General features: G+C 40.4%; 1 protein-coding gene across 7 annotated transcripts in view; it reads right to left on the minus strand.

The window, feature by feature from the left end:
- The window catches only part of FAR2 (fatty acyl-CoA reductase 2), a 156,914-nt gene that overhangs the window by 83,201 nt on the left and 50,955 nt on the right, over nucleotides 1–22,758 (minus strand). For all 7 annotated transcript variants that reach the window (XM_074872052.1, XM_074872051.1, XM_074872053.1 and 4 more), the window contains one exon: nucleotides 5,517–5,751. In XM_074872052.1, coding sequence (XP_074728153.1) covers nucleotides 5,517–5,705 — 189 coding nt within the window. In that variant the 5' untranslated portion in view covers nucleotides 5,706–5,751. The remainder of the gene's footprint in view (nucleotides 1–5,516; nucleotides 5,752–22,758) is intronic.

The following is a 22,758-nucleotide window of genomic DNA, read 5'->3' on the forward strand; positions in this document are numbered from 1 at the left end:
GTCACGCGAAGACATTCTTCCTCAGCGGACTGCAGGCTGATTTTATCTGACTGATGCATTGGTGGACACAATTTCAGCTACCACATTTCTTCCTCCTTCCTCTTGTCATGGTTTCTCCTCTGACATCTGAGTATGCATTTAAAAAAAATGAAAAAAACCCTGGCATTTCCACCTAGGTGCACTTCCAGCATTTCTGCAGAATGCAGTCTGTGCTGACAGCTGTGCATGTGCAAAGGAGAAAGGAGGTGTAGGAAACCAAGTTCTGCTGAAGCTAATTGATAAGATGGGCCTCTGTGCTTCTCAGATTCTCATTTAGCCTCCTGGCAGGCTTGGCTTTGCATGCAGAATAGACGAAAGACCAGGTAGGGCTGCTAGATCTCCCAACTCAGCTGAAAGCTGACGGGTGAGATTCTACACCCTGAGTCATGACATGGGTTGGATGTCCATCAAATGAGGAGGAGCTGTCACCATACAAGGCTGCAGCACCCAGAAAAGGCAATGACATTGCACTTTGCTTGTTCCAGATGCCCATGTTCCAGCAGAGCCTAGAGCCAAGGAGCAGCAGCAGCAGCATGGTTGCAAACATCCAAAAGCAGAAAGTGACACCAGGGATGTGTGAATCTTGAGCTCAGGACTAATGGTGGCTTCTTGTTTGTCCAGTATGAAAGGTTATCTTGCTGGAAGCACCAGCTGTCTTGTTGGCCCTTCCTTGTGCTGTTGGAAGCAGGCTATTAGCTGCTAACGTATAAAGCAAACCTTACCAGCCTTCTTCAAGCAGAAACACAAATTGGAGAAGACAGAGAAATGAAATGGAACAAGGCAACAGATGGTGTTAGCTTAGGAAAGAGGAACAGAAGGGTTCAAGACCCTTGCCTGCATTCGTGTCAGTTTTGTTATCACCCTTAAGATTTAGCTCCTCTCTACCACATGGTTTACAAATCACGGGGTCAAGCAAGAAACAAGTTTTTGTTAAAATGACAGATTTGTTCCTTTGGTACACAAATACGAATTTTTCTGATAGCCTACTGACAAAAGCGAGGCAAATCTATATAAATAATAAAACAGAAAACATCTTCAGCTCTGTTTCACTCCAATTAGCAGTTTCCTGACTCTTACTGAGCAAGTGGGATCCCATCCTATCAACCAGAAAACCTCGTTACTCTGATGCAGGTACTGATCCACGCACCACTGCGGTGGTCGCAGCAGATTTAGGGGATGCTGTCCCAGAGGGAGTGATGCTGCACTGGTTTGGCATGGAGAACCTTTACTGCTTATGGTGATGAGCAAGATGCATGAGCGAGGGAGTGTAGAAAGGAATAGTCAAGCGAGGTGGAGAAAGAGAAATCTGGCATGATATGGTAAAATTTATAGGGCTAACAGAGGGTCTTGCTGTATATTTGCAGATAAGCATAGCGCACTTGATGAGGAAATACTGAACAGGCAAAGGTGTCTAACATTGGACTTCTGCTGGTTTTGGTGGTCAGTCCCATCATAATGTGTAGTTCTAGACAAAGCTTTGCAGGGCAGAGAAGAAGGTCTGTACAGGCCACTGTAACTACAAGGGTTAACCATAAGGGTTCACTGTGGTTGGACGATATGAAAAAGCAGTAGCATTTTACAGTATTTCTGGTCACACCCAGCACTATCTGCTCCCCATTTTCAGCAGCCTCACAGCCTCCCCATTTTCTCTCTGAATTATCAGAGACATTAACGAGAGTCTTTTCCACTCCCCACTTTGACTGATCTTTCTAATTAGAAGCACTGAACAAACAGATCTGAGGAACAGCTTGGCAGCAGCAAGCAGCCTTGCTGCACTGCACGCAGGGCATGGAAAAAGCTCTGCTCTCCCAGGGACAACGTGAAAGCTACAGCGCGTGACTCAGCCTTAGCCCAGTAACTGCTCCCCAGGGAATCTGAGACAACCCCTCCAAGCATTCCTGCCTATTTCTGCGCACGCAGGGATCAAACAACAAAAAACACTCCTTGAAACAATTCCATACCTTTGACAAAGACGCACCTCCCATCAACTAATGAGTAAACAGCACTGTGAAGCTTTGCCTTGTGATCCACATCTGTGGACACAGCCAGGCTGAAGCCAATACTGAAATGTGGATTTTTGTGTAAGAGCTGTGCTCTGTGCCATGCAGACATGGCATTTCATTAAGCACAGGGTAATAGCTTGATTCCCTTAGGGACTTGCTGCTGGAAAAATAGAACATCTCCTTTCATAAGTAGGCAAGGTCACCGTGCGCCACACATTCCTCAATGCACATGTTCATTTTGGAGTTGATGCTGAGATAATTGAGTATCTGTTCTTTATATGTTTCATATTAATGTAATGACACATCTTCGTGTAAAACTAATTTTACAAGTTCTGAGGAAAACCAACATTATCGCCATCTGTTTGGCTACTCCAGAATACAGTGGAAGAATTCTGATTTATGCCCAAATTATTTTTTATATTTTACATGTTGGATTCAGAATTTGAAAAATTCCAGATAAGAAACACTTTAAAAAGCACAAACGAAGGCATTTTGTCCCTTCACACCTCAACATCCTTTTGTGACTTACAATTGCTTTTTTATTTAACGGGAGTCATCTTCCAGAAAATTCATGTGAACACACTGTGAACAAGACAGCTCACAAATGTGTCACCTTAAAGTTTAACCCCTGTAAATATAATGATAGAAACCACAAAAATTTCACAGAGATATATGAAGCGAGATCAAAAATGATAGGCAAAAATTTCTTTCAAAATATTAAGTACTACCAAAAATCAGGAGTCCCCAGAGGACCTTACCTGAAGAATCTAAGCATTATGCAGTGCAACTAATTTCTGTCAATCTACTTCTCTGCTTTCATCTTATTTCATCCCAAATACTATTTTTACCTATTTGTTTAGAATATTTAGAAGCTGCCAAACTGTTTTTCTCTATTCCTCTGGTTCCTGGAAAACTTCCCTTCTGGATGTGAAAATGAGAAATTCCAGAGGATAATACTGGGTCAAGGCATAATGTAAAAGAAGAAAGAGTTACTTTCAAAGTGAATGTGTGATCGGGTCAGTAGAGAAGATTACACTGGATAGAATATGAATGTAGAAATAATGTATTTTCTCCTAAAACCAGATACAAATACTGTATTGCATTAAATCCAACAGTTTGTGGGGGAAAAGAATAATTATGCAGTAGAGATTAGAAATTACGTATGCACACATAAGGAAGAGAAGGGATTTTATTCCGAATTTTCCTGTGCTTACTCAAATATACGCATTCTTCGTCAGAGATTATGATCAAGAATGCCAAATGCAAATGTTGCCTGAAGACTTGGAATAAGCTTTTGCTGTATTTTTATTTGTTTTATAGCTCAGAGGTTTCCCAAACTGGAGAATGCAAACCACGACTGTAAATGAAAGTATAGTCTCTCACTTGTGAATGACTGATTATGTGGCTTAAAGACATACAGTAAATTTAACTGGACACAGTTTGCAAAAATGTTAATAATGTTTCCCTTTTCATCTGCCATGAAATTAACAGTTACTGGAATTAACAGTTTCACTTATAGAAAAAAAACCCAAAGGCTGTCAACATTTTCACATGTAAATAACCTTTGAAGAGTTGAGTTTCTGCCTTAGGGAAGTACTTTTGCTTTTTAAAAAAAGAACAACATCAAAAAGGCACCTTCCTCCTTAGGGGGACCTGAATGAGTTGTGATCACACCCCTATATTTTTTTTCTTTTCAAGGCTGCTGCAACCTAACTTAGAGACTTGCCTCCTTCTTTCGTTCATTTGAAACACATTGAAGCAGGCTGTCAAAGGTTCAAGGAGAGGTTATCAAGTCCTGTTTGCTGTTGGCATGTCTAAAACTGCTGACACATGCTAGGAAAAAAAACTACATTTAGTACAGCTGCAACGATAAAACAGCTACTAGGGAACCTCACCTATAGCTAACAACAACACTAAGCTGTGCGGGCCCACTGAAGAGATAAACCAGTAGTATTTATACATGAAATGCAAACAAAGCTTATAGAACTCCTGAAAAATAGCTACGTTTGTCATTTTCTTAGTGGTTTAAAAAAAAAAGAAAAAAGGCAAAACCCCATGCAAGCACACCACATTTGGGATTCTGTTGTTTGATGATGAAAACTATTACCCATAGTCTTCTGCTGAAAGCTGTAGAAGCAGCTGAAAAGTGTTAATTGAAAGGAAAAATAATGAAAAATTGTGCACTTAACAGATTTGTAAAAAGCAACCAAGGCAGTGGTTTCCTTTTATATTGCTCACAAATTTTCCTGAACATGAAAATAACCTGCCCTCTGTTGAAAACACACCAAAAACCACAGCAAAACTCTGTTGTTGAACACAGTTAAAATTTTTCTAGCTTGTTGCCTCAAAACATTAAGAGGAAAAACGCATGTCTTCTCCCAGACTTACTTGTGTCTAAGTCAGTTCAGTTATCTATAGACCTATCTTAATTCTAACTGCAGTAGAAGGAAAAGTACTTTTCCAGTCAAATCTTGTTCAAAGTTTTAGACCAATACTCTAAAGATATGTTGACATTTCTCAGATTAATTCCAAGCAATTCCTTGCCTACTAGGACCAGATCTGTCCCTTCCCCTCATTTCACATCAGCTGTGTACAAATTCACACTAGCAGTGAGCATGAGCTTGAACTCTGGCACTTAACACAGCTGGAGGAGTCTGAGCAAGTTCATGACCTCACCACTGGCCTAAGCTCCTGAGGACCTTGAGGTCCTCAGGCCAAGTCCACTGTAGATAACTGGTCTAGCAGCTCCTCCTTATAAATCTTTACATTAAATGCAGCAAAGAGCTTTGACACCCTTCTTGACACTAGAGATCCGGATTTCCTCACTGGGGCAGCAAGCTAAAAGCTCAACAGAAACAAGCCACATGGGTGGAGGTCATACAGGTCTGTTCTTTAAGTCACAGGTCTGTCTTAGCCTTTGTGTTCTACTGCAAGCAGTTAAACTGACATCAGAAGGTGGCAGATGCCCCACTGCACTGCAGCAATGCACAGCCTGCTATAGGTTGCCACCAGGCTTTGCCTTATGAAATGAATTAAGTGCCCCAATAAGGGCAAGGGGCAGGGTGTGATGGGTTCACACTGTTTTCTTTTTGAGTGCTAATTGTTTGGATATTAAGTTTTCAAAGTGGGGGAAGGAAAAAAGTTCATGAAAGCAAAATGCCGCTCTTGCTAAAAGGAAATTTGCTAAGGCAACATGCTTTTGAAAAAAATAGTTCTTAACAAACAGCAATGCAAAAAGAAAGAAAAACTATTACTTTACTACAGTGTAAAATGCTGCATCACCTATCAAAATCAAACAGATCCAGGTTCATTCACGCACCTTTTTTGTTTGTTTGTTTGTTTTAGACACAACAAAAATATACAACAGTTATAGCAGAAGACGGTATTTTATTTTTCATTAATTGAGTATGTCCTTTGCTTCACCCACCTAAATGGATTTAAGATTAGACTCTAGAATAAAATATAGGAGCTTACCTTGCATTTCAACATGTTGGCCACTCTCTCTTGCATTGACTGTCCAGCCTTTGGCCTGACAAGTATATAAACTGCTTTCACTTCAGGGCTGGAGCGCAGAAGCTTTTCCACCAGTACTTTGCCCATGAAACCAGTAGCTCCTGTGATAAGTACGTTCTTTCCATTGTAATAAGCTGAGACTGAAGACATGGTGCTTTCTCGTTCTGTCCTTCCTCTAACTTTCTGCAGGAGGTACCTGAGAAGATGCAGAAATAAAGCTTTAAGGGCTTTTGAGTCAAGACACAGATCAGTTATTTGGGAGCTACAGTCTGAGATAACATTTCCTAGTCAACTATGGCAGCTCATATTAGTTCAGTCACTAGCAATTTTAAAGATGATTTTTGAAAAAGCCTTTATTATGAAAATAAACCACAAAAATTAAAAAGGTTAATCTGAGAAGCTTAAAAACATCAAGCTCAGTCTTATCCTCTGTATTACACCATAGCTGCACTCAGCAGTCATAGTTTAGAACATAACTTGTGTTGTCCAAGAGTCCTAGCAGTGGATGCTCACTGCAATGTTGAATAGCATTTATCTGCTACACTGTGAAGCGGCAGCCATGAAGATATGCAGTTATCCCTACAAGACAAAGTAGAAACAGAGCTCACAAACACTGCAGGTACAAATGCTGTGTTTTCCACTTTAACTCCACTGTGCCCAGCTGTTGCATTTCTTGTCAGCCATCACTCAGCAATGTTCTCCATCTCTTCCTATTCTCTTGGCTTGGAATAAAACCATGAAGAATGCTCTTCTTCATGGAGGACACAGTGCAACGGCATTGCTCGGCAAGACTGCAATACCATGCTCCTGTGTGTAGGTCATCACCCATTATTGGCTGTTATGGCCAAAATTCATCCTACTTAACTCTAAGGAGCATAGAGTCATACCCTTTCTCTGAAGAGTTTACAGGTTGTTTGAACTGCCCTTTGGAGATCCACTGACTATGTAAGGGGGCTGACATGACCAGGATCCCACATGAAGTGTCCCAGTATTTTAATTAGATATAATGGTTTCAGGCCTACATGTCCACAGCCATCCCATTTCGAACTCTAAGTTGATTAAATGACAAACAAGGTTGGACTGAATCCTCTTAGAACAGCCCCTCTCTCTATTAGACTAATGGAAGGAAAAAAAAACTCCTCCTATCTTTGAGGTGCGGCAGATCATAGCGTGCACAAACCACTTACATTCCAAGGGAAAGGCTTAGGAAAAATATAAATAAATGTTTTGAAAAAAGCCAACTAAATTTGAAACAAAAAGAAATAAGAACAGCAGAATGCTGTCAATTAAGTATTCAAGAACCAGGACAATGATCTTCAGGTACCCCAGAAAAACTTTTTCCTCTGCAGAAGCTTCAGTAGCGCTGTTGGCCATTTCAAGTTTCTCAACATGAAATGAGTCAACTGCATGCTAATAAAATGCAAATACATGCAGCATTTGCACATTGTTGCAGTCTTCCAAGACTCCCTGTTCTCACCAACATTTTTGCATTTCTGAAACCTAAGTAAACCATTCAGGGACAGTGAAGTAGCCTAACTTAGAGCAAAAACTGCAAGCCTTCATACAGGAACTTCTTATATAATGAGTCCTTGGCTTGGACCAACACAAATGAACAATAACAGAGAGTTTAAGGACTGTAAGAATCCTGGTTACATGGGACCTTCACTGCAGGGGACCATGAGAGAAATACAGCTTGTCCTACAGCCCATGCCTTTCTCAGGATGTAGCAAGGTATCTTACCCCAGAAAATTGACCACCAGCTATGTGAATCACAAGAGACCCCACAGAACAACCTTTACAAGGTGTACTGTGGTCACTGCAACACTCAGGAATGTGTTTAGCTGGGCTGTGATCCCCAAGGCATTATCACTCGCAACAGTGAAAAACGATCCACAGTCTGTGTTCGTGTGCTGTCGTTATCTGGGTCTACAGCTGATGCATCTACCCAGACTTGACTTTTCATTCCTACCAATCTGCCAGTTTCCACAATCACTGTACAGCTACATGGAAACATTGAATGTATATGTCTAACAGGCTATAGCCCAGACACATGAGCGACTCAAGCCCAAGAAAATACTGTTCTTTCCCAGTGCTGCCTGGGACTGCAGTACATAGCAACAAACAAATGGAAATCCCCAAATTTCTTTATCTGTAATGAATCATCAGGTGTGCCATCCAATTTAGAAAGTGGGTCAAGCAGAATAACTTCTGAAGGACACTATTTTACAAATTAATAGCTGTGGGTATTCTGGCTCAGTTAATTTGGGTATTAGCCTACTTTCACATATGGCCTAGATCACAATTTAAATGACTGTAACAGGCTTGTCTAGGCCTATTAAAAACCTGTTCTTATCAAAGAGCTGGCCACTTGGGAAGTTAAACAAACAGGTTAAACTATTAGATAATTAACTTATTTATAATAAAATGTCACATCTCATTCAGGTTCAGAAAAACTGAGTGATACTGGAAGACAGGAAGACAGAACCTGGAAGTGTATGAAAGGGTGTGTGGTATTACTTTAGCCAGATGAAGATGGAGGTGACAAAAGACTTCAGAAATTTGGTACAACACATGCCCTGCAAAGCAGAAAAATTAACGGGAGAAGTCCTTAGTCACTAGAGGCCATCAAATTATACTGAACGTAAAGAAACAAAAAGATGAAATATAAGACCACTTCCAGTCACTGGATACTTGCTTTGAGCTTGTATTCAGAAGATTGTATCTACCTAACCTCACCTAACACTCTGCTAGAAAAATGGTACATTTATAAAGTACTTTCCACCACAGACTTGGAAATTACCTCAGTGTTTAACAGGAATTACTCTCCTTCAATAGTACAGAACATTTCCAACCTGCATCACTAAACAGTAGTGCTTTGCATTATAGCTGTAGACTACTGCAAAAATAACTGTTAAGGTTTTGGAATGTGGACACCAATTTCTTATGTTGCTTTATTTGGGTTCTCTGAGTTATCCAAATGGGTCTTTGTTTGTTTTGACCAGATGTTGGATGCCTACTAGACTAGTAAAAAAAAAAAAGTAAAACAATACAATAATAAAAATAATACAAATTAAAAAGAAAACCCACACTATTTAAAGTGTCCCTAAAATTAGCTGTGCAGCCAGATTTCATTAAGTATTTCTGGTAAAGACTGCACACGCGTAACTGACAGTTTTCCTCCATGTAGTGTGAGGCTATTTTGAATGTTTGACTCCAAAAAGTCAGGAAAACAATTGCATCTTTCAAATCATTCTAATATGATGACAATGGAAACACCAAACACAGCCACAGAAAACTGAACTTCTAAAGCAATCTGCGGTTCCTCTTGGTTACTGGCTTAACCCTAAAGGGTTAAAAGAAAGGGTAAGAAAAACCACATCCCTTCTATTTTCTATAATAAAACAGTCCAAGTCAGGCAGCATATAGTTCGCAGGGCCAGTTTCAGAGTTGGATCAGGTTGCTCAGGGCCTCATCCACAATGAAAAGCCATGAGGAATGAGATGGGGTTTTGCTTATTATGGGATCAAATTTATGTCTTCTTGCAGTACTTTTTTTTCCTCCTTTCCTAAATTAGCTCTATAAGAAAATACAACAATCTTGCATCCATCTGATGCCATGCTAGTTTTCAGCAAAGAAAATCTCTGTATTTGTTTAACATGCACAAACAAACTGATGTTTTGAGATCGTGATACAAAAGCCACAATGCTGCAATCTGCTATGTTCAGACAGATCCCTGAATCTCCACTGTCCAAGCAAATTTAAAGAGGCTTTTACTAGGTTCCAAACTCCAAAGTAGTCTCCAGTTTATATTCAGGATTGAGAAGATATTTTTCTTTCAACTTAGGGTATACTGGCTTTTTTGATTTTTCAGAATCATCTTTGTTTTTCCTATTTTTTAAGAGTGTGATTTGATAACAGAATTTATTCTTCTCTTTTTTAATGGATTTTGCTTGGCCTTTCTAAAGAAAGTACTGAAGAAGTTATGGAGATTTTAAGAAACAAGAGGATTTCTAAGGTCAAAGGGTGTGATCCAAGTAATGCCTGCTGACCTAACTCTTTGGATGTCTACTTCAAAATACAAAGAACTATATGCATTCCTTTTTGACTTTTTACACTCAGTCAAATGAAATAAAAATTGTTTCCTGCAGAAGCTTATACTTTGCTTTTCATTTTAAGGAATAAACAGTCAATACTGAGCATTAACTATTTCCTAGCCAATTAAGCTGCGAGGGATTAAGCGTCTGGTAAGAGAAAAATATTGAAAGTCTAAACCATGGTCAGCAGTTGCAGTGAGTTGACCCTTATTGAGGTGAAGAAGGATAAAGATTATTTCAGAGCCTGAGGTTCCTGTCTCTCCCAAAACTGACTGAAGGTGAGAAAGCCACTGAATGTTGGGGAAAAGTCCACACAAGGGCTTCTTGAAGCCCAGTTCAAAGTGACTAATTGCAGGCAACTCTGACAGCTCGGGCACTAATCAAAGCAGGAAAGTAATCACTGATGCCATCTGAATTACTGAACACAGCATCTTTGCAGCAGTATACATCTCTCTGATGCTGACTCATCTCCAACCGTAGTGTAAAAAAAAAAAAAACAACCACCACCTTTTGGACAGCCAGCCAGGAATCACACTGAGCATCTCTGCAGACACAAGTATACGAGCTGCTTTAAGGGTAAAGCTCTGTTACTGACGCCTGTAACAGTCTCCTCTGGATCAGATATAGAGGACGATCTACAGTGCTGCATTACAAACAAAGCCATGATCTTGTGCCAGAGGCATATGCCAAAGGACAAGCAAAGGGAAAGGTGGGAATCCTACCAACCTAATACTTTCCTCCTGATAAAGAAAACCATCATATCCTCAACAGAAGAGTAAAGAAGAGCTTTCCCCCACCAAGAGCAGATACAACTGAGTTGATATTTAACAAAATAACTAATATTCTGTCCTCATCTTCCACATACTTCAGTGATGCCAAATCTGCATTCAGATTGCAGTGGTGTAACGCCGAGAGCTTGCTATCAAAGCCATAGCCATGGAAGAGAAATGTATATCTGAACCTCATTGACTGCTGCTACTGCCACCGCCCAGAGCAGGTTCACGGCTGCAGGGTGTTAACAGGAGATGGCAAAAGGGAGCACGAGCAATGAAGGATGGGGAGACGAGGAGGTTAATATTTCACTACGGTTTGGACAACTACCAAGATTTCCACGCCCTACTCAACTAGAAGAGTGGCCATTTCAGAAGCTTATCTGTTGAGATATTTGCCTTTTCAACTCAACAGCACAAAATGGAGAAAAAAGAAAAGGAAAAAAAAAAAGAGATTTTGTGCAAGAGCAAAGGACCATATGCCTGTAAATATACATCTAGATTCATGCACAGCCTTGCTGGCATCTCTTTCTACTTAGTCTGGTTTTGATGAGTTTTCTCATGTCTGGTGCATTTTCACAGCTCTATGCAGGATGTAATTTCTGTAAACAAGAGGGTCAGACTGTGCAGATGAGTCTTTTAGACATCATATTAAATATAATGAACCAGCTTCAACTAAACTTACAATTAATGACAAATGACATTTTTTGAAACAAAGCTACACACAGCAAGAGTCCTTTGAGACAGAATAATTTTTGCCACTTTCTGAATATAATTTTTTAATCTTGGGTACAAATATCCAATCATACATAAACCAGTTTTCTTTAATCAGGATTCTGGAGGAGTCATAATTAACCTGGGACATGCACAGAAAGAAATATTCCTCTGTTGCTTCAGAGACCTTGTACAGCTGAGGTCAGAAGAAGCAATATAAAGTGGTCACAGAGTATTTCAATCTCATCAATTTGCTTCCTCAGCCTATTAATTATTTTCTGAGTTTAGAATGGACTGAACACTGGGGATGCCTGAACAATGTTTTGTCATACAATTATTTTCTTTTTTAGTTTTTGCCTCAGGATGTGTGACAGAGACTTCACAAACTATGCACATAATTACAATATATAAAAGCAATTCTTTCTAATGTGTGTTCTTTGCCTGAAAGCATTTGTGTATCATTTCTTGTTAGTTAATCATCAGCGAGTAAATAATCCCATGGCTATAACTGTAGCAGAAACATGATCTCTTCACTTTGGTGGCCAGTAGAGGTGGATACCTGAACAACGAGCAGTTTTCCTCCAGTGCTAATGTATATACAACAGTTGTATGGTTTGAAGCAAATCAGTATAATTCAAGGAGAGCGTGTACATGGATGAAGAGGCAGGAATAGTGTTAAAAATTCAACACCTGCACACCACCTCCTATTGAGCAAAGTCCAGTCTGAAACAAAGCAACTTTCCAACCTTCTGATTCCTGGAGTAACAGAATACTCCACTGCATGCTTAAAGAATAGAACTTAAAAAGACAAAGGGAAATGCAATGGGAATCTACATGTTTCATGCTGGCACTAGAAACATGGGATATAGCAGCATCTGTCAATTCACAGTGAAATCTCAGGCGTATGCAGGTGCATTAGTTCTGCACGCTCTGTCATTTGAGATGCTTTATATGGATGTCAAGGTTTTGTTGAGCACCAGGCTCTGCTCCAGAGATTTCACAGATTATTTTTAGCCCCAGGACATCTGGAAGTAATAGAGCATGCTGTGGCCTTAGAGTCACAGAGCAGAGTCCCACAGCATGCACACTAGCAATAGCTGAAGTAGTGACTTGCTTTTCATCATAGTGACTTAACTCCTGGCTTCTCAGTAACACCAGGAGAAAAGCTGATGTCACTTAGCTCCATTGATTTGATTTACCGAGCCAAATTCACAATCAGGGTAGTTCCACTGCAATGACCAGCGCTTCAATTGGGATTAACATGAATTAGCTTAGATTTGAGCCTTTAAAAAATTTTCTGTATTTTCAGTAATAAATAACACTGACTCAGAACGGAAAAGGGCTGTAGTTCAACACTGCACAGCATTTTTGACAACAGCACCGCTAACATGATCAAAGAGATAGGACCAACAATGATGCACCGAAGTTACATAACACATTTTCAAAGGTCTTTAGGCACATAAAGATTTGTGTAGTACATGTTTGGGAAGAGGTAGGGGAGAAAATGAAGCAAAGAGGATGTTAAAATGGCTGATCTAGGGACAAATTAAAAGCTCCTTATGGTTTGCTAAACTTCCATAGTTATTTAATAGCACTAACAACCTAGCAACGATAACAAACTGGCAAAGATAAACCTTCTCTCACTTAGCTACAGAATTAAAAGGAAGGTCATAATCCACCCTTTGTACAGGCACTATGGATGCTAATACAGCTCAAAGAAATAAAATCCTGTGATTCAAAGATGGGCACTTTTACAGCCAGACTGAACTCAAGATGATAATCCTCTTTACAAAAGAGATTTTGCTCCAAGCAATTTACACCAAATACAAATGTTGCTGCTAGCAGTCTGAAGGTTAAATCACTTTCCTTCAGCTAATATATTTCAAATAATTTTTTGTTTGCCGTATCGACTCAATTTCGTAACAGAATACCCAAGTAGCGACAAGCAAGGAGAAACTCTCATTGCCTCTGAAAACCCGTCATGACTTGAAAAACGACACCAGTTTTGCAATCCATTTCAATTTATAACAGTTAAATCTAAAGAGACAGTGCAGTGTGACAGCATAATCAAGAGCTTGAGACAAAGAGCACCGTGCACAGTGGGATCCTGAGAACTACTGAACATTACATGACATGCAGAGAGGAGCTCTTGATCCTTTGGAAACTGCTGGGAGTTGTGGCTTCTGGGCTAGAGATCTGCCCACAGAACAAGACCCAGATGTAGGGCAAAAGCTTGAATTTCAAGATTTGGTCATTGCTTAAGCATTACCTGTACAGCTTCACAGGTCTTCTAACTCTCTTAAGAAGTCCAAACTGTTTGACCACCATTACGAATTAGAGGAGAACGAATGAAGCAGAAGGGCTACTGATGTAATAGAAACCAGGAGGAGCCTCTTGATTTTTTTAGCGAAACCTGTTAGTTTCACACAGTCTCACTACGTTCTCTCTAAAATTGATGAAAACGAGCCTGTAAGTGTTTTAGAGCTAAGACAGGGCAACTGTGCTAAGGACATACCTAAGTGTGGGATTTTAAAGAACAAATATTTCTCAATAGCTCAAGTATGGATATATTGTGCCTCACCTCTATTTAATTAGCCTACTGGTAAGAACAGCAGCCCTCAGGGACATCAGAAAATCAGCTTCTGCAGGCTCCTTTCTGTATCACACAGGTCAGCATCTGTACCCACTCTATTTTTTTTTTAGCAGCTCTCACTTAGAGCTAGTTGTTGCAAAGCCATTGAGCAGGGTACAGGATCAAAGCTTAGGTGCTGTGCATGTATCAGGACTAGAAGAGAGTTTTTGCTCTGCCTCAGCATAATTAAATGCAGACATCCTACATCAGAGCATTTCTGCAGGTGATCCTTCCCCTTCTCTTTCCACCAGTTCACTCTTCACAGCCATTATTACTTTGCTCTTTCTTCTTTAGCTGTGACTGGGATCTCTACAACCAGCACCCGTCTCACAAACCCCTAAATCAAAACCCTTGCCATACCCATTGCACACCAATCACACGGCATCTTAGCACAGCAAAATGGAGGTCTCTCAGTGATTAAATCAAAGGTCTATAAATCTCTCTGTGATATCAGGGTGGTCTTGAACATTTGTTTTCTTTTAGAGTTCTCAGCTGATGGCTTTGTATTAGCATCCACCATGTCTTAGCACAGTATGCAAAGATTTTCTGTCCTTTTCCAGCACTAGCTCTTGCCTCTCATCAAAAATAGTACCACTATCATTTTTGGCATTTGTGGGAAGAGTCGGATTTGGAGACACCAAGTTGAGCGGGAGTGTTGATCCGCTTGAATGTAGAAAGACTCTACAGAGGGATCTGGACAGGCTGGATTGATGGGCCGAGGACAACTGTATGAAGTTCAAGAAGGCTCAGTGCCGGGTCCTGCACTTGCGTCACAACAACCACATGCAACGCTACAGGCTTTGGTAAGAGTGACTGGAAAGCTGCCTGGTGGAAAAGGACCTAGGGGTGTTGGTTGACAGCCAGCTGAATATGAGCTGACAGTGTGCCCAGGTGGCCAAGAAGGCCAATAGCATCCTGGCTTGTACCAGAAATGTGGTTAGCAGGACTAATGAAGTGATTGTCCCTCTGTACTCAGCACTGGTGAAGCCACACCTCAAATACTGTGTTCAGTATTGGGCCCCTCACTACAAGAAAGACATTGAGGTGCTGGAGCACGTCCAAAGAAGAGCCACGAAGGTGGTGAAGGCTCTAGAAAGTCCTGTGAGTTGTGGCTGAGGAATCGGGGTTGTTTAGGCTGGAGAAAAGGAGGCTCAGGGGAGACCTTATCACTCTCTACAACTACCTGAAAGGAGGTTGTAGCAACATGGGTGTTCTCCCAAGTAACAAGTGATAGGACAAGAAGAAATGGCCTCAAGTTGTGCCAGGGAAGGTTTAGATTGGATATTAGGAAAAATTTCTTCACCACAAGGGTTGTCAAGCACTGGAACAGGCTGCCCAGGGAAGTGGCTCAGTCACCATCCCTGGAGGTATTTAAAAGATGTGGAGATGTGACGCTCAGGGACATGGTTTAGTGGTGGCCTTGGCAGCACTAGGTTAATGGTTGGACTCGATGATCTTAAAGGTCATTTCCAACCTAAATGATTCTAAGATTCCATGATTGATTCCGTTTAAGAATACCTGCATACAATTTGAGGGTAGGAGGAAGCTGAAGTGTTTTGGTGCTTTTTTTCCAAGCCCCACTTTTGGAACAGTCCAACTAGCACAGCTGCTGTGAAGGACAGCAGCAGCAGGACTGCTACCTCCCTGCCGATTTCCACGTTGAAGCACTCAGGGAAAACCATCCCTTCATGGCCCCAAAATAGACTGGATAACTAAAACTGAAAGTATTTTAAAACTGCCTGCATTTCTGTAACAAATGAGAAAAAGGTAGTGATTGATAGTAGTAATGCAAATATTCATGTGATTATAGCAACCATGTTCTTCACAAAGGCACTGTCATGACATAAAGAAGAATGGTGTTCACTCAGGATTTTGAGTCAGCAGCAATATTGATCCAAGTAGAGCATTACCTAGTAAGCAAATGTTTGTCATGTAATGATGGAGAGACTACCTTCCTGAGGGATTCCTCCTTTATCCCTAATTCTTCCAGCTCTCTTGCCATGTAAAAACATAAGCACAATATTTAAAAGCCTTAATGAAATCAAATGGAACTACATTTATGTTTTCATAACAAAACCTAAAAAAACGCAGAAAACCACAAAAGAAGAAACTGGGTACAACGTACCAAGAACGTGGTCAAAGTGATGACCCCATGTTTTTAAAAAACAAACACTTACCTAAGCCATGCTACCTTCCTATTGTTATAACTTTTTTTACAGCTACGTCCAGTGGAAGCTGTACATAGAAAAGATGAGTAGCTTTGTAGTCCTGTGCAGATTTATCAGAATACATACATATTTTTTTTTTATATTAAGCTCAAAACCAAATGCAAATTAGTTAATAATTGACTGACAAGCAGTAGCTGCACGAAAGAAAGAAGGGGAAAAAAATGCTGTAGGGATTCAAATGTACACAAGCTTACCCTCTCCAGTTTCTGATGACCTTAGAGTCCCTCACATTCAATCTGTCTGGATCTCCCAAAGCATACAGGCTTTTAGTGAAGATTTTTCTTTAGTAATGTGTATGCACGTACTTGTGTATGTACACGCACACATGCACAGAAAACCATTTCTAGACACAACAATCTGTTAACTGCTTTTCTCCTTGCGTCGCAACCACTTTTGGGTCATCAAGACCACAGCTATCTTTTACATGGTAGCAGCTAGAGAATACCTCTTATTGTAAACTTTTACAAGCTGTCACAGAACAAATACTCCTTTTCCTCCATCCCTCCATAATGTCTAAATTTGCTAATACCTTCCCTATAAGACTGAGGAAACTACTTATCAGCTGAGAAGCTCTTGACACGTTGTCAGTGAAACCTCTCGATGAGCTCAGTTAATACAGTAGCACGGTGCATACTGCTTAACAGAAAAATGTGGTGACGATATTAAGAAGTCTAGCAGCCCCGTGACAGCGAGCTAAAATGAAATTTCACACTTTAGATCTCAGATCTAACAGAGTGGAAAAAATCACCTGCTGTGTTCAGACTCAGATTTAAGGTTAATTAAATAACTGTAATTATTTTTCTTTCCAATAGAAAGTTAAGCTCAGCAGTCTGAGCAGTTTTATATTCAGGTTTTATTAAGGAGTGCAGCCTAGAACCCAACTCCTGCCTCTGTTGGGGCTGAAAGATGAAAATGCTTGGAATATTTCCAACCAAGAGAAGTCTTCTTAAAAAATGACCAGATGGACTTGAAAGCCTAAACTATTAATTTGATAGCAAAGCATATACAAATATGATTTCAAATCCAAAAATTTAAGATACCATCATGTCTTTACATATTGAAACAGGAAGCATCATCAATGGAAATACCACAGTTTTGCCTGTACATCTTTTACCTCATCATTGCATCAAAACTCAGGTTAAATAGCAACAAAAAGTTAATTTTTTTCCATTGCTCCCACATTTCTCTATTATTCACACTTAGAGCATTTGATGGCACCTGGCAATCCATCAGACAGGAGCAGCAGTTTCATTTGTTCTGTCCAGCTAACGAAATAAGACAGAAGGCATCCAGGCTTCTGCTATGCAAAATTCTCCTATGAAGTGAAGTTCTCAGCAGACAAGGAAGGATCAGGCCCTTCAGAAACAGGGAAGAAATGCAGCCAAAGCACATTTCGTTCCAGGAAATCCACAGGGAATTTTACGCTGCTTAGTGCATGCTGCAAGCTGGCTTATTCTGCAACAAGCCAGAAAATCAGCATCGGTGACCAGCTCTCCCCTGCATCCCCTGTTTTGCTGAAGACAGTTCTGGCACTACCTGAATCAGAACCACGACACACTGACATATTTGCTGCCAGAGTCCTTGCACTAAAATAACGACCTCGCATGGGCAGCGTAAGGGCACATACTAAGGCAGTTCCAGTTTGGCAGGTTGCTGCCATGTCACAACTCTCGCTGTGCAAATGTGATCAACTGAAAAACATCTCATTCTCCCTTTGGAAATGCGCAGAAACTACAGTGAGGAGAATCTAGCAGGCCACTTCCTCCTACAAGGACCCATGCGTGGAGCGTTGGGAGGGGGCAATGGAGACAGCAGTATGGGGCTTGCCTACTTCTGAAGAGAGGGTGAGGAAACACAACAGCAAAAAAAATTTAAAATTTATATATAAAATGTAGAAAGAATATAAAACATACTAGTTCTCAAGACAGAAGTCAGTGAGACAGAAGGTACTGCAGAGAGATTCAGTGGTGTTTCTGCCTCCCGTTGCACCTCACCATTCTGGGTAGACTTTCCCCTGCTTTCACAGAATCACAGAATCATCTAGGTTGGAAAAGACCTTGAAGATCACCTAGTCCAAGCATTAACCTAACATTGACAGTTCTCAACTACACCATATCCTTAAGCGCTATGTCAACCCGACTCTTCAACCCCTCCAGGGATGGGGACTCCACCACTGCCGTGGGCAGCCCATTCCAACACCCAACAACCCCTTCCGGAAAGAAATACTTCCTAATATCTAGTCTAAACCTTCCCTGATGCAACTTGAGGCCATTAACTCTTGGCCTATCGCTTGTTACTTTGTTGAAGAGACTCATCCCCCCCTCCCTGCACCCGCCTTTCAGGTAGTTGTAGAGGGCAATGAGGTCTCCCCTCAGCCTCCTCTTCTCCAGACTAAACAACCCCAGTTCCCTCAGCCGCTCCTCATAAGACCTGCTTTGTCCAACTGTCCCTGTGGGGATGCACTCCCAACCTCTTTAATCCTTGACCTATTGCTTCTAGCAAGTCGAGAGAAGCATGGTGTTACAATGCCCAGCTGATTCCTGCTGCTCCTCCCGAGGCTGTAGGATAGCTTGGGGCCAGGGGATAAAGGCTTCAGAGCCTACCAGTGCACAGCAAGACTACTAGTTTTTGCCTCTGCCCCTTCCGACAGCAAATGTCATCTTAAGAGTTTGGAAGTATTTTCCTTGGGATCAATAAACACAGCCTGTGGGCAGCGTGAGCGAAAAGGCCTCCTTCTCTGGAGACTTGAACAGAGAATACAGAAGCAGCTCAGCTAAGCCAGAAGCTTCGCTAGCCAGACGAAAACAAGCAGTGTGTATTAATAGGTAGCTCCAAGGTAGCAGCTAGGATTTTCAACAGAGTAAACCAGTGTTTGATCAAAGTGGAGAACTGAAGGAAAACTACTCAGCATGGGTAGGCTGAGGGTGAACATATCTTGGATGCTAACTGCTACCAACAGAAAGATGAGACTGCAAAATGTATCTTCTTTTTAAAAAAAATAAGACAAAGCAAGACAGCAGCAAAGAGAAGAGTTTGTAGGGCGCTCTGTGATTAGTATCTGAGTCAGTCTGTTTATGGAGGACTTCCCATTCAGTTGCTACCAGTAGGCCTACATCTCACAATGAACTGAGTGTGCAAATTCAAGAGACTCCTCACCATGCTGTAGCCAGAATTACCCGCAGCAGCTTAAAACCTAACAGTAGTTCTGTGATCTCTAAATGCACCGAGCCAAACTACTCCTGGGTGATATCCTAGTGACCTTCCATGCTGATGACATGGAAACTGAACTCTTCCAAAAAATAGTTTCCTTATGACTGAAACCAATAGCTTAAAGAAATGAAAAATAACTTACAAGGGTCTCCTCATGTGCCTTGGAAAATTTATACTCCTCACAGAATTTGCCAGCTGGCATGCTATGGCTAGCTGGCAACGGAGTCTGCTAACACGGGTGCTGATCAAAGCTTGTAGAGAAGGTAGGCTTTTGTCGAGCAGGAGGTAGTTCAGTAGGAAATGGGCTGAGAGCCTCTCATTTCTTGATTTCTGACAGCCACTGCCATAATATTTTGAGATATAGTTTAAAGGTGCAGTTTGTAAGAAGGTATCAACAAAACACTGAAATCATGGTCTTACTTGCTCTTATAAATATATTAAAACTTATTTTTCTACCGCCATCAGCTCTTCTGTTACTTGAAACCCAGCTATGAGCAAGCAGAACTCATTCTACTCACAGTGAGAACATTTTCACAAAATCATTCATAATACAACTGATTGCATTCTTGATACTAAATATTACCTTTACTTAATTTCTGAGAGTTTAGTTACTTTCAGCGGGTCGTTTTGCCATCTCCTGATCCTCATCAGATGGCTTTAAGGATTTCCAACTCTTCTAATTAGTACATCTTTCCCTCTTCCACCAGTATAAACTGACTGTGAAAACAGAAATAAAACTAAAAAGCAAATGTTAAGCGAGCCTGAGTATGCTGTTTTAAAATACAGGCATAGACGCAATATTCTGAAATATATATGCCTCCAGCAGAGACCACAGATTTGCTGCATCTCAAGCTCTTTGGGATGGGAACTATGCCAGTGCAACAGTACCAGTCAGAATAGGTCTCTGAACACAGCTGAAGTTATCCAAGTAGAAATATTTTTTCTGGATTTGTATATGTAAATCAGCAATATAGCAAACACAGTCATAGCAAACACAGCATAGCAATGTTTACCCTTCTCTTTTGCTGTTAAAAACTCTCTTTTATTGTATTAGTTTATTCACTCATACTCTGTTTTATACACATCGACTAACGATCTCTGAAATACCCCAGAGAAACAAAGTAGATGTGTATTTTATTATTCCCATGATTAGAAGCAAGGCAATTCACAGGGGCTGTTAATGAATTAGAGCTAATGATGTAGTGCCAAGCAGCCACTTTTTTTGCTCTTTTTGAGAGTTGTGTTTAGTTCTTTGAAATTGTTTAGCTCATACTCAAACAGGGATCAGAAGTAATTTCTATTTCACAAGCCAAAGAGTACAACAGCAAGAAGCACCATATATGCTGCAAAATACACTGATTTTATAAAAACAGTTGTGGCAGTATTGCAATTTAATTGGTACCATGGGCATATGTAAATAAAAAGAGTCTTTAATTTTTTGTTTGTTTGTTTTGGAGGGTTTTTTGGGGTTTTGGGTTGTTGTTTGATTTTTTTTTTTTTTGTCATGCAGTTATTTCTCTCACTCAAGTGCACACAGACCAAACTGCCGATTCAGGAGGGAAATGATAATTATATGTGAAAAAAGCCAAACTAGAAGATCAAAATAATACCCTTCCGAATTAGATTTGCTTACAAACTGCAAGGAAAATACGCTCCTTAAATCTCCTCACTTGGTTTCTGTGGAAGATAGGCAACACAGCCTGCAGATTTCTCTCCCCAAAGTTCTCCAAGAAACACAAACATTTACTCTTCAGATAAAGGGAAAAAAGTAGGAAGAGGAAACTAAAGAGAATTCCCTGGAGTTACTGAAAGCTGCATTAAGGAAATTTGCTCAGCACATCAGCGGCTCTGAATAATGAGGCAGCAGAGGGCTTTGCAGCACTGGGAGCCTTTGAAACACACTTCTCCAGAAAGAAGAGACAATAAAATGTAAATAGAAAATGCCTCTTGGCTGGCATGTACCGGCGCAGAGAAAATTTTTTCTCCTTTTTCACATACAGGGACCAATTTTTTTTCTTCCCCCCTTCTCCAATATTTAGAAGACAAGCTGATGGGAGATGACAAGGCACATTTATAGAAGTTCATAAAAATCCAGTGCTGAATAAAACATGAGTGCAGCGTCAGAAAAGGATGGTCAGGCTGTACTAATGTCTTCTAATACATCCTCTGTGCACTGAAATGCAAGGAGGGGATGGAAAGAAGTAATTCAATGATGATTTGGTTCTAAACATTCGAGAAAATTTTGAGTTAAGTTTAAAGCACTTGAATAATCCTGTTGTAATCAGTGCCAGGTTCAAATTAGCACACGTGTTTTCCTGAATCACAAATAACCTCCTTGTCCTTAAGAAGCTCTGCATTCAAAGTTTACATGCTCCTATACCAAAGAAAGTTTTTCATTACTTTCTTTCTTTTTTGAAGTGACTAGCAGTTAAGTTCCGAATTATCTGGTAAAGAAAAATATCCACAAATTTTGCAATGCTGGCTTCCCCCCACCATCTCATCCTACCATGATCTATAAAACAAAACGTTATTCCTATTTCTAGGGAATCCTACACAGTCCTCTTAAAGTCAACCCACAGTTTAAATTTTGGAATAATTTTAAATTAGGCTAGTTACAGACCCAGGAATACATCCTGAAAATGAGGTATGTGTGCTGACTTCACACGGCTCATGAAGTACAACCCTGTGGACCAGCACACAGCAAGCCTCCTGCCACTACCATGATCTTCGCCCCTCAAGCAGGAATCTGGATTGATGAATACGTACCTGCCCTCAAAATGCACACGACCACACAAAGTTGGTGTACTAGCATAGCTTCGAGTAGCACAGAGAAATACAGAACTAAATATGCAAAGGCATATGACATGTTTCAAGTGAAGACAGGTATGGTCCCAGATTGTTCTGTGCAGCATCCAATCTACAGCTGTGCTGAGCCTTACAGCTGGTCTGTCAAAAAGCGACAGTTTTCTCTCTGACATTAGTCTTCTTATAACATCAATGTGGCTACTGATGTTTCAGAAAGTTATTAACAAAATATACACGAGATGCAATATCTCAAAATAGATGTAAGTCAATTAATTACATTATGCTTTTATAAAACGCTGCAGTAAATGCTGTGCTATTCTGTGCCAATGATTTCAAGCTTAGGTACAAGTACAGAGTGTTGGCAACACCTGATTATTTTTATTATTTTTTTAAGCCTTTTCCTCTCTTGTAGAGACAGGAAATTGTTATGTTCCAAGGTAAAGGTATTTAGCTGTGTTATGACTATATAAGCATTCATGTTTGATCAAACATAACAGTAGAAATAAAGGGCCACTGAGGACCCTTCTAAAAGGAAGGATTTACCCATATCATTTAAGAAAAAATAACTTATGACTCAATTCCTGTTTATAACTTTTTTATTATATTTTCAAAAAAATTATGCTCTGACTTTTGTATGACCTCATGATCTTGGAGACAAACCTTAGACAAAGCCTGAGGTTATAAATATCAAGCAAACGTTACTAAATCTGAAACGCTACCAAGGTGCTTTGCTGCTTTTAGCTCCGTTGC

Source organism: Strix uralensis, chromosome 5, assembly GCF_047716275.1.
Source record: "Strix uralensis isolate ZFMK-TIS-50842 chromosome 5, bStrUra1, whole genome shotgun sequence".
Taxonomy (NCBI): domain Eukaryota; kingdom Metazoa; phylum Chordata; class Aves; order Strigiformes; family Strigidae; genus Strix; species Strix uralensis.